At 37.6% G+C, this 13123-nt stretch overlaps 1 protein-coding gene and 1 pseudogene across 1 annotated transcript; one reads left to right on the forward strand and one right to left on the reverse strand.

Annotated features, from left to right (window-relative positions):
- The first annotated feature begins 1878 nt into the window (after nucleotides 1-1878).
- On the forward strand, nucleotides 1879-1996 carry LOC122070306 (annotated as a pseudogene).
- Nucleotides 1997-6671: 4675 nt separating this feature from the next.
- LOC122070297 lies at nucleotides 6672-7678 on the reverse strand. The gene is made up of 2 exons (XM_042634421.1): nucleotides 7256-7678; nucleotides 6672-6986 (listed from the first exon to the last, which is right to left on the reverse strand). Exons 1-2 carry the CDS (start codon nucleotides 7436-7438, stop codon nucleotides 6672-6674), a joined length of 498 nt encoding a protein of 165 aa, XP_042490355.1. The 5' UTR covers nucleotides 7439-7678.
- Between the last annotated feature and the right edge of the window lie 5445 nt (nucleotides 7679-13123).

Consider the following 13123-nt stretch of genomic DNA (forward strand, 5'->3'; position numbering starts at 1 on the left):
CAGCAGTTCTGAGGCCGAGCTGAGCTCCACCTTGGAGGCCGTGCTGAGCTCCACTTCTGAGGCCGAGCTGAGCTCTTCTATGTGATGCCGAGCTTGGCACAACCCTTGATGCCGAGCTGAGCTCCAGCCTTGATACCGAGCCGAGCTGTGTACTCTGATGGTTTGATGATTTCCTGTATATACTTGATATTTGAATTTTATTCTTTTTGTGTATATATATCATGCCTTCGGGCCCAAATGTATATAATCATTGTATCATCAATCGGGTATCAAGTATATGGGATTTATTCACAGGTAAAACTTAGTCTTCCGCTGATCTGATGAACTTATGTAGGTGTGCGTATGCTGTGGTGGAACACAGTATCCGATGATCCTGGCAGGTTTGGGTTAACCGGTGTTAACTCGGTCACCGCTCCGGTTCAGTGTGAACGGGGTGTGACACCCAACCTATAGAGGTCTTTGTCTGTTCCTTCCTATATACATATTGATTCCTTGATTTCTTACACCTTTTCTATAGTAGAATTAGATATAGAGAATCACTAATAGTTCCTCATTGGATGAAGGGGTTTCATCCATACTTACAGTCCTTGAGGTCATATGAAATTCTAAACATTGGACCCTACAGTCATGGGTTATGTTTCTCATTAATTCTTATATAAACAAATTCAAACTCATGTCCAAAGGTTTAGTAACCTGTTACACAGCCCATCTGGCTTCAGGAACCCAAATCGGTGGATTACCTGGGTCAAAACTGGTACCATGTTTGCTGTAGTGCCCGAATTGCATCCATTTTTCATTTTGAATTTCCAATACTTATCTTAGGTCAGTAAGGAAAAAGGTTAAATGCCAAGTTGACCCAATTTTGGGTTTCAATTTATTACACCCACAACTAATATAGTCTAATTCTGCATGTATAGTGTAGGAATTTAAAGAGAACTGCAGAATTAGAGTATTTCTCATGCCTTGGCCATCAATTTGAGATGAACATTTATAAGTAATAACCTAACCTAATTAATTCAGCCCCTATTGCATAATTTCAGCTTGAATAAAATTATGCTCCTAGGGTTTTGGCAGAATTTCCACTAAATCAACCCTATTCCAGCCCTTATTGCATAATCCCTACTGAAAAAGAAGTAGTCCTATGTTCTAGGGTTTAGCAAGGAATAGGGTTTTTTTACCAGTTGGGTCCCCAATAGCCCATAGAAATTAGGACTTTCTTTATTGGGCAGCTATTCTACTTACAGGGATTCTCTGGCAGTTAACAATTGGGTAAAACCCTAACCCTAGCTGCCCAATCTATATGAAATTACCTAATTAACCTTACTGCAGTAGGAAGTTCACTTACCTGGGTGCAGAGTTGATATAAGAGCAGCCTGAGGTGAGTGAGTTCCCTCCTCACTTCTCTTTCTTCCTCTTCTTCCTCTTCTTCCTTCTCTTTCCTTCTTCTTCTTCTCCTTTCTTTCTTTTCCTCCTTACTGTTACAGCAGTCACGTTTGATGCAATCTCAGCCCATTATCCCTTATATATAAGGCAGCCCCAAGGGTCTGTTTGGCTGGCCCTCTTCAAGTATTGCTAAGGTCTGTTTGGTTGTCCTCTTAAATCCTTACAACTAAGGTTTGTTTGGCTGCCTTCTTAAGTTGGCTGCCCTCTTTTATTTCCATATAAATTACATACATACTATATATATATATATATATAAAATACCTAGTAGTCTATAAATTCATTTCCTCTAAAGTATGCATTTCATGCCTCATTTAAGTCTCTTCCTATAGGGGTATAATGGGAATTTTGCACAACAGAGGTGGGCTCCACAGTATAAAAACCCAAAAATTACTCTGCTAGGCAAAATTGGCTGGCCAGTTTTGGACCTACCAGTGTGGGTGCGATCATACCAGCACTAATGCACCAAATCCCATAAAACTCCGTAGTTAAGCGTGCTTGGGTGAGAGTAGTATTAGGATGGGTGAACCCCTGGGAAGTCCTCATGTCGCATTTTTTTTCCTACTATTCTTAGTCTTGTACTTAAACTTACCTCTTTGTCCACCCCTCCTTATGAGTTCCCCAATGATATTGGCAAGCTGAACAGGATCAGGTGGGGTCACTTCTGCTTTCTTGGTACTCCACAACTGCCAACCATGCCAGCATTGGCTTCCTCTGCTCTTTCTTCTTGCTTGTCCACAAGTAGGGGTATAAATATCAGATTAGGGTGTTACTGTACACTCTTAAGTATCATTCTAATGGCTCTGTTGAGCGGTTGAAGGCCCGTCTGGTTGCTAAGGGGTATACTCAGACATATGGTGTTGATAACTTTGAGACCTTCTCCCCGGTTGCTCTCCTGAATTCTGTTCGTCTTCTTGTTTCTCTTGCTGTCAACTTTGATTGACCTTTATTTCAGTTGGACATCAAGAATGCTTTCTTGTATGGTGATCTACAAGAAGGGGTATCTATGGAGCAACCTCCTGGGTATGTTGCTCAGGGGGAGAGTACAGATCGTGTGTGTCGCTTACACAAGGCTATCTATGGGCTTAAACAGTCTCCTCGGGCATGGTTTGACAAGTTCAGTGCTACTATAGTTACTTGTGATTTTTCTCAATGTTATTCTGATCATTCTGTGTTTGGTCGTCGCAAAGGTGATAAGCTGGTTCTTTTGGTAGTATATGTTGATGATATTATTCTGACTGGTAATGATGAGGCAAGAATTTTTGAAGTAAAAGATCATCTCCAGCAACATTTTCAAACAAAGGATCTAGGCCAACTTCATTATTTCCTTAGGATTGAGGTAATCCGTTGCAAGAAAGGGATCAGCCTGTCTCAAAGGAAGTATGTGGTCGATCTTCTATCTGATACTGGGATGTTTGCATCCAGACCCGTTGATATTCCTATGGACCTTCACCAAAAGTTTGGTGTGGATGATGGTGAGCCCCTCCAGGATGTGCATTAGTACAGGAGCTTGATTGGCAAGTTGGTTTACCTCACTGTGACTCGTCCTGACATTTCCTATGCTGTTAGAGTTCTTAGTCAGTTCATGCAGTCTCTTTAGAAAGCATATTGGGATGTTGTTGTTCATGTTCTTCGCTATCTAAAAGGTGCCCCTGGAAAAGGGTTGATTTATCGTCCAAATCGGCATATGGAACTAGTTGGGTATTCTGATGTTGATTGGGCTAGCTCTGCTAGTGATCGGAGATCTACTATTGGATACTGTACATTTGTTGGAGGTAATCTTATTACATGGTGTAGCAAGAAGCAGACTACTATTGCCCAGTCCAGTGCAAAAGCAGAGTACAGAGCTATGGCTCATACCACTGCTGAATTGATATGGCTATGGTCATTACTCTTGGAGTTGAGATTTCCAATGACCAAGCCAATGAAGATGTATTGTGACAACCAAGCTGCAATTTACATTGCTAGTAATCCAATCTTTCATGAGAGGACCAAACACATTGAAATAGACTGCCACTTTGTTTGTGATGCTGTTCTGAAGAAGCTGATTGAAACTCTGTTTGTTTCTTCAACGGATCAGTTAGCTGACATGTTCACTAAGTCCTTGTTTGCTCCTCGTTTTAGCAGTGTTGAGATTGTCGCTAACCCGATAAGGGATTAGCGCTGGGTTCTCTGGGCCGATAGGGGCAATATTATCCTATCGGCCCCTCTTTTGGTCGGCCAATCTTGTCCTATCGGCCCCTCTTTTGGTCTTTAAGGTTAAGTATTTGTGTTTGGAGGCTATTCTTGTAATTGTCTATTATATTTTTGATATATATTACAGAGAGCCTGCAATCAATCCATCTTGGACAGATCGCAGGTTGCTCTCAACTTTTGGGACTACTTGTGGTTTCTCCTTTCTTTCTCTTCTCTTTCTCTTTCTTTTCTTCTTTTTCTCTTTTCTGGTTTACTGGTTTGGTTACAAGAATCTGGGATTGTAACAGGATCAAAGGCCCAACACCCACATAACCCAACCCAACCAAAGCTTATTTCCAATCAAATAAAACCTTTAAGTGACTTATCTGCATCAGGATTAGGTGGTCATAAGGTTATTTAGGGTACTTTGGACTAGAATCCAAGTCCTGGTCTGTCTTTGGATAAGATTCAGCTACAATATAAAAGTAATTATCAAAGCCCCAATGGAGTAAATCTAGCTATCTTCATCTTCTATTTTCTTTTCTATTTTTTCTTATTTTATCAGTGTCTTGCTCCTTCCCTATACTCAACACCAGCCTTCAGAATGAACTCTCACTTTCTCGGGCCCATCTTCAACTTCTATCAACAATTTACCTAGTTCACCAAAATGGACCAAAACCAAAGACTACTCAAGGGATTCAAAATCCTACATTCTCCGATAGAAACTCTTTACTTTCAAAAGGTACTCAGATCAGGCTTCAACTCCCAGGTTCCTCCATACAGGTATGAGAACAGCATTTCAATAGAGTTAAATCAATCTCTCAGCTATTGCAGTCACCATTGCAGGGGATGTGAAATAAGATTTCCATGTAAAAAGCATGGAATAATCTTGTGCTCCAAAACTGAAGTTTCAGTGGTCGTTTGCAATTTTCTTTGTTGGTAAATCAAACTTGTCAAATAGGGTCAGTTATAGTATCCATGGTAACAGGGGTGCTGTTCGTGTTGGACTTTCAAAGTGGCCAAGTCTTTACACATCGACTACTGTATTTGCCATAAGCTGCAAAGAAGCATATCTGGCGTTAAAGTTCAAACTAAATTTATCTATTTATTAAATACTCCAGTTGGAGGGTTATTTAATTGCTTAGTTTGCTACAGTTTTAGACTTAAGAGTCTACAACAACTCAGACTTTTCCCACTAAATGGGGTTGGCTACATGGATCCGCGAGAGGGTAAAAAAAAGCATAGGGTATCATTTAGACTTAAGAGTCTCTCATAGATAATTATAAGTCATACACATTTCTAAAAGCATAGGGTATCAATTCAGAGATTGTACTTCCAGAAGGTTGGTAATTCAAGTAGATGTCTCAAAGTTCGAGTCATGCAATCATCATCTATATTGGGGTTCAGAAACATGATTGCACATACTATTTTAATTATATATTTTTAATACTTATGGAGTGGATATTCAAACATAGGAAGTTCCTGCTCCAGGTCCACCCCCCAGAGGAAAGCGAAATCAAAGTTGTAAGGGAGAGAGGTAATTGCATAAGAAGAAAAAAAAAGGGGGGGGGGGGGGGCCGGAGGGAGGGAGAAGAAGATCACATACGCACTCATAAACACTTCGCTATTTCAGCCTTCAAATCTGAGTTCCAATTGCACAGTGACTTGTATTTAAATAAATAAATAAATAAGGAACCCAACATGAAAAGGAAACCACTTTAATTTGGAAACTCAAACTAATTAGGAAACTAAATCCTAATAGCTATCTCCTACTTAAGCTATCAAAATAAAGATTGCATGTTAATCCCAAAATAGAAATAAATAAAAATCCAAAAAAAATCCTACTAACCAAAGACCCTAATTGGACTTAGTTCATCTCCATCTGGATACCCAAATGGCTTTGGATCAGTCCAAGGTAGTGCAACTGCATCAGGTGTGATGTCAATGATAGCATTATGGTGAAATGTGTTCTGTTTCTCCTTTTCTCAATGATACTCCGCAATGCAGCAACATACAAGTTCTCTTCTGCTCTCTTAAACTCTCTATTTTGCATTGCTTGCTGGTTTGAGTTATGGCTGCTACTAGTGGGAGAATTTCTTGTTGTACTACATCATCTGTTTGGCCTCCACTTCACACCCCCCCCCCTCTTTGGTAGAACAAGGATTGTTGGAAAAAAGTGTTAATGTAATCCAACTCGGAGCTCAAATTTATTTGCTCTATGAATAAGGATAGTGGGACAAGCATTGTAACTCTGATTATTTGATGAATGAAATATGGCTTACACGTGCCTACAGGAAATCTTCTCTTTCCAACAGTTAAAATAGATATTTAAGCTAGATTGTCATTGCTGGCATATTGTGGCTCCAGCTGCCTACACCTGCTGCTAGCATTTCTTAAAATCTGGGTCAATGTTCTTTATATTCACAATTTTCTGGTCATCACCTGAATTCTGAATGCTCTGTCATGATGTTTGTGCAATCAGAACCGAGTTTTCATCAATTCTTGAAATTCCCTTGTGTTCTTTATTGGTGTTGAATCAATCAATTGATTTTTGCCAATTTACTGGCGCTCAGATTATGATTTGTTCATCAAAAATCAAGATTTCAGTTCTCAATAGAATCCCTACCCATGCAAATTGTCCCACGAAAGAGGCATGAGAAATTGGATTTTCCAGACTGTCCCCCTCAACTTCATCCTATTATTGCACCCTGTTTAGTATTGTCAAATTCCAGGATCATTTGACTAAGTTTCCATTTTTTTCTCTTAAAAACATTTCCCTTGTTAGCCTAAATTTCAAATTTCCTCATTGCTTCCTAGGGTCAATTTCTTTGAAATGTGTCTCGGTCTCTTCTCTATTGCTTACCTTAATAATAAGAGGGTCATAGTTATTATAGTAGTAATACTAAACAAAAGCAACAACAACTAGTACACTGTCCTAACATATTGAAATGATAATTATAGCTTCAATGTTATGATTTATTTATGAAAAAAAAAAAGGATGGTAGAAGTAGTAAGGGTAGTAGTTGTAGCAATAGCAATGATGTCAACAATCATAGCTAGCAGTAACAGATAAATGCAGGACGAGATTCCATTAGATAATGTAGGAAGTCTTCTAGAACACCACTAACCAACATATGCACATACCCAAAAACGATTGCAGTTACCTGCAATTGCTTACTAGCCACGGAAAGAGCCTTCCCTGCTATCAGAAGTGATCTAATTTCAACAGTAAGCTGCTCCTCACGCTTTTTCATATCCTCAGCTACAAGCTTTGAACCCGTCAACATATTATCCATTGCCAACTTTCGTGCCTCAAGTAGTTGGCGTCTGTCCTCAAGTTCATTTGACCTACTAAGTGATTCTGCTCTCACCTGCGCCCACCAATTTCACTCAAACCAATTAGAGCCGAGATCAAGAGAATGAAAGAAGTCGTCTCCCACACAACACAAACAAAAATTCGCATGCTCGTTCTTTAACTTTTTTTTTTTTTCCCAGAAAGGGATTCAATCATACAATCATAGACAGAAAAAGACACAAAAAAAGTTTGAATGCGCAATTGAACTCAGATATTTAGAGTCAGCCAAAAAAAAAAAAACTTAAAAGAGCAGAAAGAGCAAAGATGCCCCAAATTGGATCGGACCTGAATAAGTGATTGGAGCTTCTGCTGGAGGGAACTCTTTTTTTCCTTAGATTTATTGAGCGAAGAAGACAGACTCCAGAGTCTAGAAAGCTCTTGCTCAAGATCCTCCCATTGAATTATCTTCAAATCTTCTGATGATTCGAAAACCATTTTATCCAAAGATAAAGAATTCTCCGATCCCATAGAGAAGAGAGCAACGAAATGCGATCAGCCAGTTCAAGGTATGATGATCATGGAACGACCTCATCATCGTCTCTGACGGGAGAAATTTAGGGATGGGAGATCAACGATCCATCATCTATTATTAGTTTCAGGAAGTTTGAATTTGCGAGAACGGAAATGGAGAAGCTATGAAGCGGACAGTCTCTGGAAGAGACTGGCAGGTGAATGAAACGTATTCGAGAATCGAGACTGTTCCCGCCTCTCAGAGTTTTCCACTGAAGCCTATTCTCGTCATTTTTGAGGTTTTAAGTTTAGTTTATGTATGCATGGGGGGGAAGATTCTAGGGAGCCACGTGGGGTTTAAAGTTTAGACTCTACATATAATACTTAAAGACAGACCAATTACATGAGAGGAAAAAGAATCTTCGATGCTTCTCTCTCATGATCCCCATCTAGCAACTTGAAGCGCGTTAAAATTGGTCTGCAGTGAGGTGAGGTGCACTCAAGGATTAAAGTATCGGTATCGATCATCGTATCGGTCTGTCAAAATTAACATACGTATCGGAGGGTATCGTATCATATCGGAGATACGCTAAGATACGCTAAAGATACGCACATAAATGGATAGGGAACACATTTTTATACACTTTTGCATTAAAAAATAGTTAAAAAAAGCTATATATAATATGTAGAATACATAAATACTTAAGTAGAGGGTATCGTATTGATAGACAAATATATTGAGTTGAAAATGTTCAAAATGATGAGGTTTGAGTTTCTTACAATTTTTTCTTTCCTCATTGCCATTGCCACTGTGATGAGTGCCATGAAAAGTGTCGTGGTGGTTCAAATCCTTGGCTAGGACCTTCTTCTTCAATAGGAGCAACTACGATGATATTCTGCACTTGTCGAATATAGGCACAATATTTACCCCAGTCGAAATATTTATGGTAGTGAGTCTCCCATTCATTGTAGAAAAATTAAATTTTTTTTATAGAAGTTGTAGATTAAATGTTTTTAAATAACATATAAAAAATCAACAAAGTGTGGACCAATATATTTGAGTAGATCTGAGAAATTAAAAAAAAAATTTGAAACCCTCACTTTTTTGGGGGGAAAATGTGGATTTCATTTAAAATCATGTATTTAGTAATTATAAGTTATGACATTATTTTTAAGAGTTGAATGAACTAAATTTTCTAAAAAAAAATATTTTGGGGATTTTTCTTTTTATTTTTTAAAATTAATTTTCGAATAAAAAAATAAAAAAAAAATATATTTTTTTTAGAAAAATCAAAAATTTCCATGGAAGTTGTAGAACACTTGTTTTTACATAATATATAAAAAATCTAGAAAACTATTGGTGAGAGTGTGAAGTGTTTGTATCAAACAACAAAAAATTCACACTTAAGTATCCGTATCGTACCGATACACTACGATACGGCTCGAAACTGCACGATACCTTCAATACGTACCGATACGGTACTGATACGTACCGATACTCTCAGGAATTTTTAGATTTTCAAAAGTTCGTATCGTAGAGTATCGTACGTATCGGTACCGATACGATACGGCATGATACGATACGTACGATACGCCGATACACAAAAAGAGGCCCAAAATTCTCCGTAAGGTATCAGTATGTATCGTGTCGATGCCTACCGATACGGATACGTATCGGCCGATACAGCATGATACGCACCGATACTTAAAACCATGGGTGCAATGAACATTCAATGCATGGCCGAACTCTCTTAGCTATTGAATGCTCGCTGCAGACAATTTAGACTCACTTGAAGCTGGTCTCGCAAGCTAGTCTCACAAACTCACACTCACATACGTTGGATCCCTCTCACATCTCTTCAATCCACTGTCCCTTTAATTAAATAAAAGGAGATGATCACTATTAGGCTGCGTGCCCCTGCACCAGCACAGGGACCAATGAGAGCATGAGGGGTATCCAATAACAATGAGATTTTGCATTTCATGGATGTGAGAATGTCATTTTACCCAATCTATGTCTTGGCTCATGCACCACGCAGCCTGGCAGCTAAAGGTGCAATATGGCTGGGTTTTTTAAAGTCCAAGCCCAACCCAGGTCCCCAAGGCTCATCCTCAAGCCTCTTCCTTTCAGACTTGTTAAGATTTATAAACTTTCATTCCTTTCAGACCTGTTAGACTTCATTAGCAACAACCCAATTCCCAACCAGCTTATAAAACAACCCAAGGCCTCAAATCAGACCCAGCCCAACCCTAGTTTAGGGCTATGAATCTCAACCTTAGCTAAAATTCAAGCTAAAAAGTCCAATCCAAACCTTTCTCACCCTTTTTTAAAATAACAACTCTAGACCTAGTCTGAAAATTTGAAATATCCGTATCTACATCCAATTAATGTTCGAATGAGTTTCCAAAAACAATACTAAAATATTATTAATAAAACTATTATTTAATTATATTTTTATAATTAAATCTAAACAGATCAGATAATTTCTGGTTTGAAAATGAAATATCAGTATCCACATCTAATTAGCTTTTGAACGGATTCAAACAATTTTTTAAAAATAACACTAAAATATTATTAATAAAATTATTATTTAGTCATATGTGTATAATCAAACTTAAACCGATCAATATATTACTCAGTTTGACATTGAAATATCTGCATCCGCATCCCATTAGCTTTCGAATATATTCAAATAGTTTCTAAAAACTAACTTTTCAAGTACGGATTTTGGACTACCCATTTACATAACCTACTTGAATTATTATCATCTCAGCAACCAATAATCCATAAGGCTTACTTAGTGCGAACTTTATGCAAGGATTAGTGTATTTAAATAGTATCCCACAACCCAAAGGGATAACACAGTTGGTGAGCAACGAACTTAGTACGAATTGTAAACTTGTACAAAAAAAAATCCAGGTGTAGTTCCACTAGTTCAACTGTGTTCTGCTTCTCTGGTTCGAATCTACTCATAACTATTCTGTTATACGAGTTAGATGTGATTACGTGTAACCGAGTATAATTTGGATCCGGATTCTTATCACATACGTTGTCGATAATAAGACGCAAGGTCATTATGTATTCCCCCAAAGCTTCTACAATGTGTAAATATGGACCAAATAATTAGCAGAAAAGCTGTCCTGAACTGGACAACACGTAACAATAAATAATTAAAAAATAATGTCAACAATGGGACGATGATGGGGCCCAATTACCTTTTAGAATCATGAGCTGTTTATGATATGAAGCCATTGAACATGAAAAGACTAGAACCCATAGATTTTATCATTTTTTATACCACGAAGAAAACCCAAAAATAGAAAACCGGTTTGCCACTCTTATGTCATTCCATTATATCCCTTCGATTCCTCCGTCGCCGTATGATGTTGATTCAGTCAAAACCATAACCGAATAAAAGACACCCATGAGGAAGAGATTAATTAAGACACATCCTTGGCAAAGCATGGAAATTTAAGGGTGTAAATCGGGTTGGAATTAGTTATTTGGTTTGGTTTTCAGAAAGTGTTAGTAGGATCTCGAATAAAATCAAGATTCGAATCAAACCATTCATTCAATTCAATTTCGAAATTTAACTCTTACATGGTTCAATTATAGTTCTTATACTTGGGGCTGTTTGCTGTTTAAATGTCTAGAAATAATAAAAAAATGGAAAAAACTTTTTCCGTTTCTATGTCAAAAACGATTTTTGGAATTATACAAAATTGTTTGATTTTTTATTTCCCAAAACGTTTTTAATAGTACTGTAATTCGATTTAAGACACGAGTTAAGGCACAACGTTGGAGTTGTATGCATGCTTCGCGGTGATGAGCTTTAAAAGGATGAAGGCAATCAAAACTGTGAGCTTTGCACAACCAGGTTGGAGTCACCGCTTTTAGATAGCAAGAAGTTTCAAAAATGGGTTTAGATTGGGGTAGCGGTAGGGGCAGGTCAAGTGAAGTATCAGGATTTTCACAATTTTTGTCCCTAACACTTGTTTCTAGAAACAGAGAAATAAGTTTCACTTGTTTCTCTATTCATGTTTCTAGAAATTTCTATTTCTATTTTGAAAAATAAGTGAAATGAAATTGAAAAATCAAACGGTTTTTAGGGTATTTTTCTATTTCTTAGCATAGAAAAAGCAAAAAAACACATTTCTAGAAACAAAATCAAGCGGACCCTTGATTAATATACTATAATATTTTGTATTTGAAACCAAGCTAGAAACCAAATCGATTCTAAAATTCAATACTCGAATCAAATCGAAATTTTATTTGGTTTAGATTATTTAATCTGGTTCGATTTTGGTTTTCGATTCCGGTTCAAATTTGACACCATTAGGCCGTATAATAGTATATATAATGCATTAATACATGTTGGTTAGGATCTTGAAATGCGTCTGATCTGGTGGCCCATGGAAGTTGACCTGATAAGTAATTAGATCCTATGGTGATCCTTAGTCAACTAACACATGCACAACATCTAAGATTTGGCCTCTACAGTCTTTCCCAAAATAACATACTACTTTTGGGTTTATCTATCAGTTGAGCTGTTTCTAGGTCATCCACCAACCCTTCTCACTCCCATTCATATCCTGCCAAGCTTCTCTCTAGCTTCTGCCTCAAATCTGCTACTATTTGATTTCATAATTCTACTTAATCAATCATTAATCAATCAAAATCAGAATCACGCGTCTATTTGAAGGGTCTTAGAAGAGCCAAATATCTATCCTTCGGAGATAAGGTGGTTAGTTCAAATGCATTATCATGGATTAATGATAATATGGAGGTGGTTAGAAGTAGTTTAAGACATTCAAAACTAAATAATCCACTACTCTATATTGGATAATTCATATGCACATAATACAATGATCTACGTGGTTCACTCGTCAAGACGGGATATGTCCATGGCTGAGTGACAAATCAGAGCTTCCACTATTACAGGTAAAGAAATTACAAACTCTAACATGCCTCGACCTCATGAAGTCATTCATATATATAGCATTTTAACGTATTATACTGTAGCGAAACCTTAATTCCTGAAAGTCCTTAACTACCCTCAATTAAAAAGTCTCAAAAATTTTGGAGTAGGGAAAAAATGAATGGTACTTCTTGGATTAGACTAAGATGAGGCTTCAGCAATAGCAATTTCTTTAGATCTTCACTTCTGTTGCTTTTAGGTATCAATAATAGTTTTTGTCCTTGTATTATGGATGCTATCCGCAGGTGGATTTAGTGCAATAATAAGGTTACTTCATTGTGACCTCGTGATTGCGGATTCAAATAGAAAAAATAATCTCTCTGCAAGTAGAGGTAAGACCACGTACATTATGATCTTCCCACACCCCATAGTGACAGGAGCTTATTATTATTATTATTATTATTATTATTACATGAAATATTTGTGAAGGTTATGTTCTTGGAAATGAGCTTTTTATGTTTACCCAAGGATAGAGAATCTCTCTCTCTCTCTCTCTCTCTCTCTCTCTCTCTCTCTCTCTCTCTCTCTCTCTATACATTCAATTGCGTAGAGGATTTGTAGAGAATAATTTGGCGCACCGTCCTTGCCAATTCAAACTCATGATGGTCCCAGCTGGAAGATGACGTCCAACCCATCTATATATACCCATGCAGTGCATTATTTGGTTTGTACTAAAGGGAAACCATATAGCAAACACTAGTTCTCTCCTAATGAGTCCTTCACT

This window comes from Macadamia integrifolia, unplaced genomic scaffold (genome assembly GCF_013358625.1).
Source record: "Macadamia integrifolia cultivar HAES 741 unplaced genomic scaffold, SCU_Mint_v3 scaffold876, whole genome shotgun sequence".
NCBI lineage: Eukaryota > Viridiplantae > Streptophyta > Magnoliopsida > Proteales > Proteaceae > Macadamia > Macadamia integrifolia.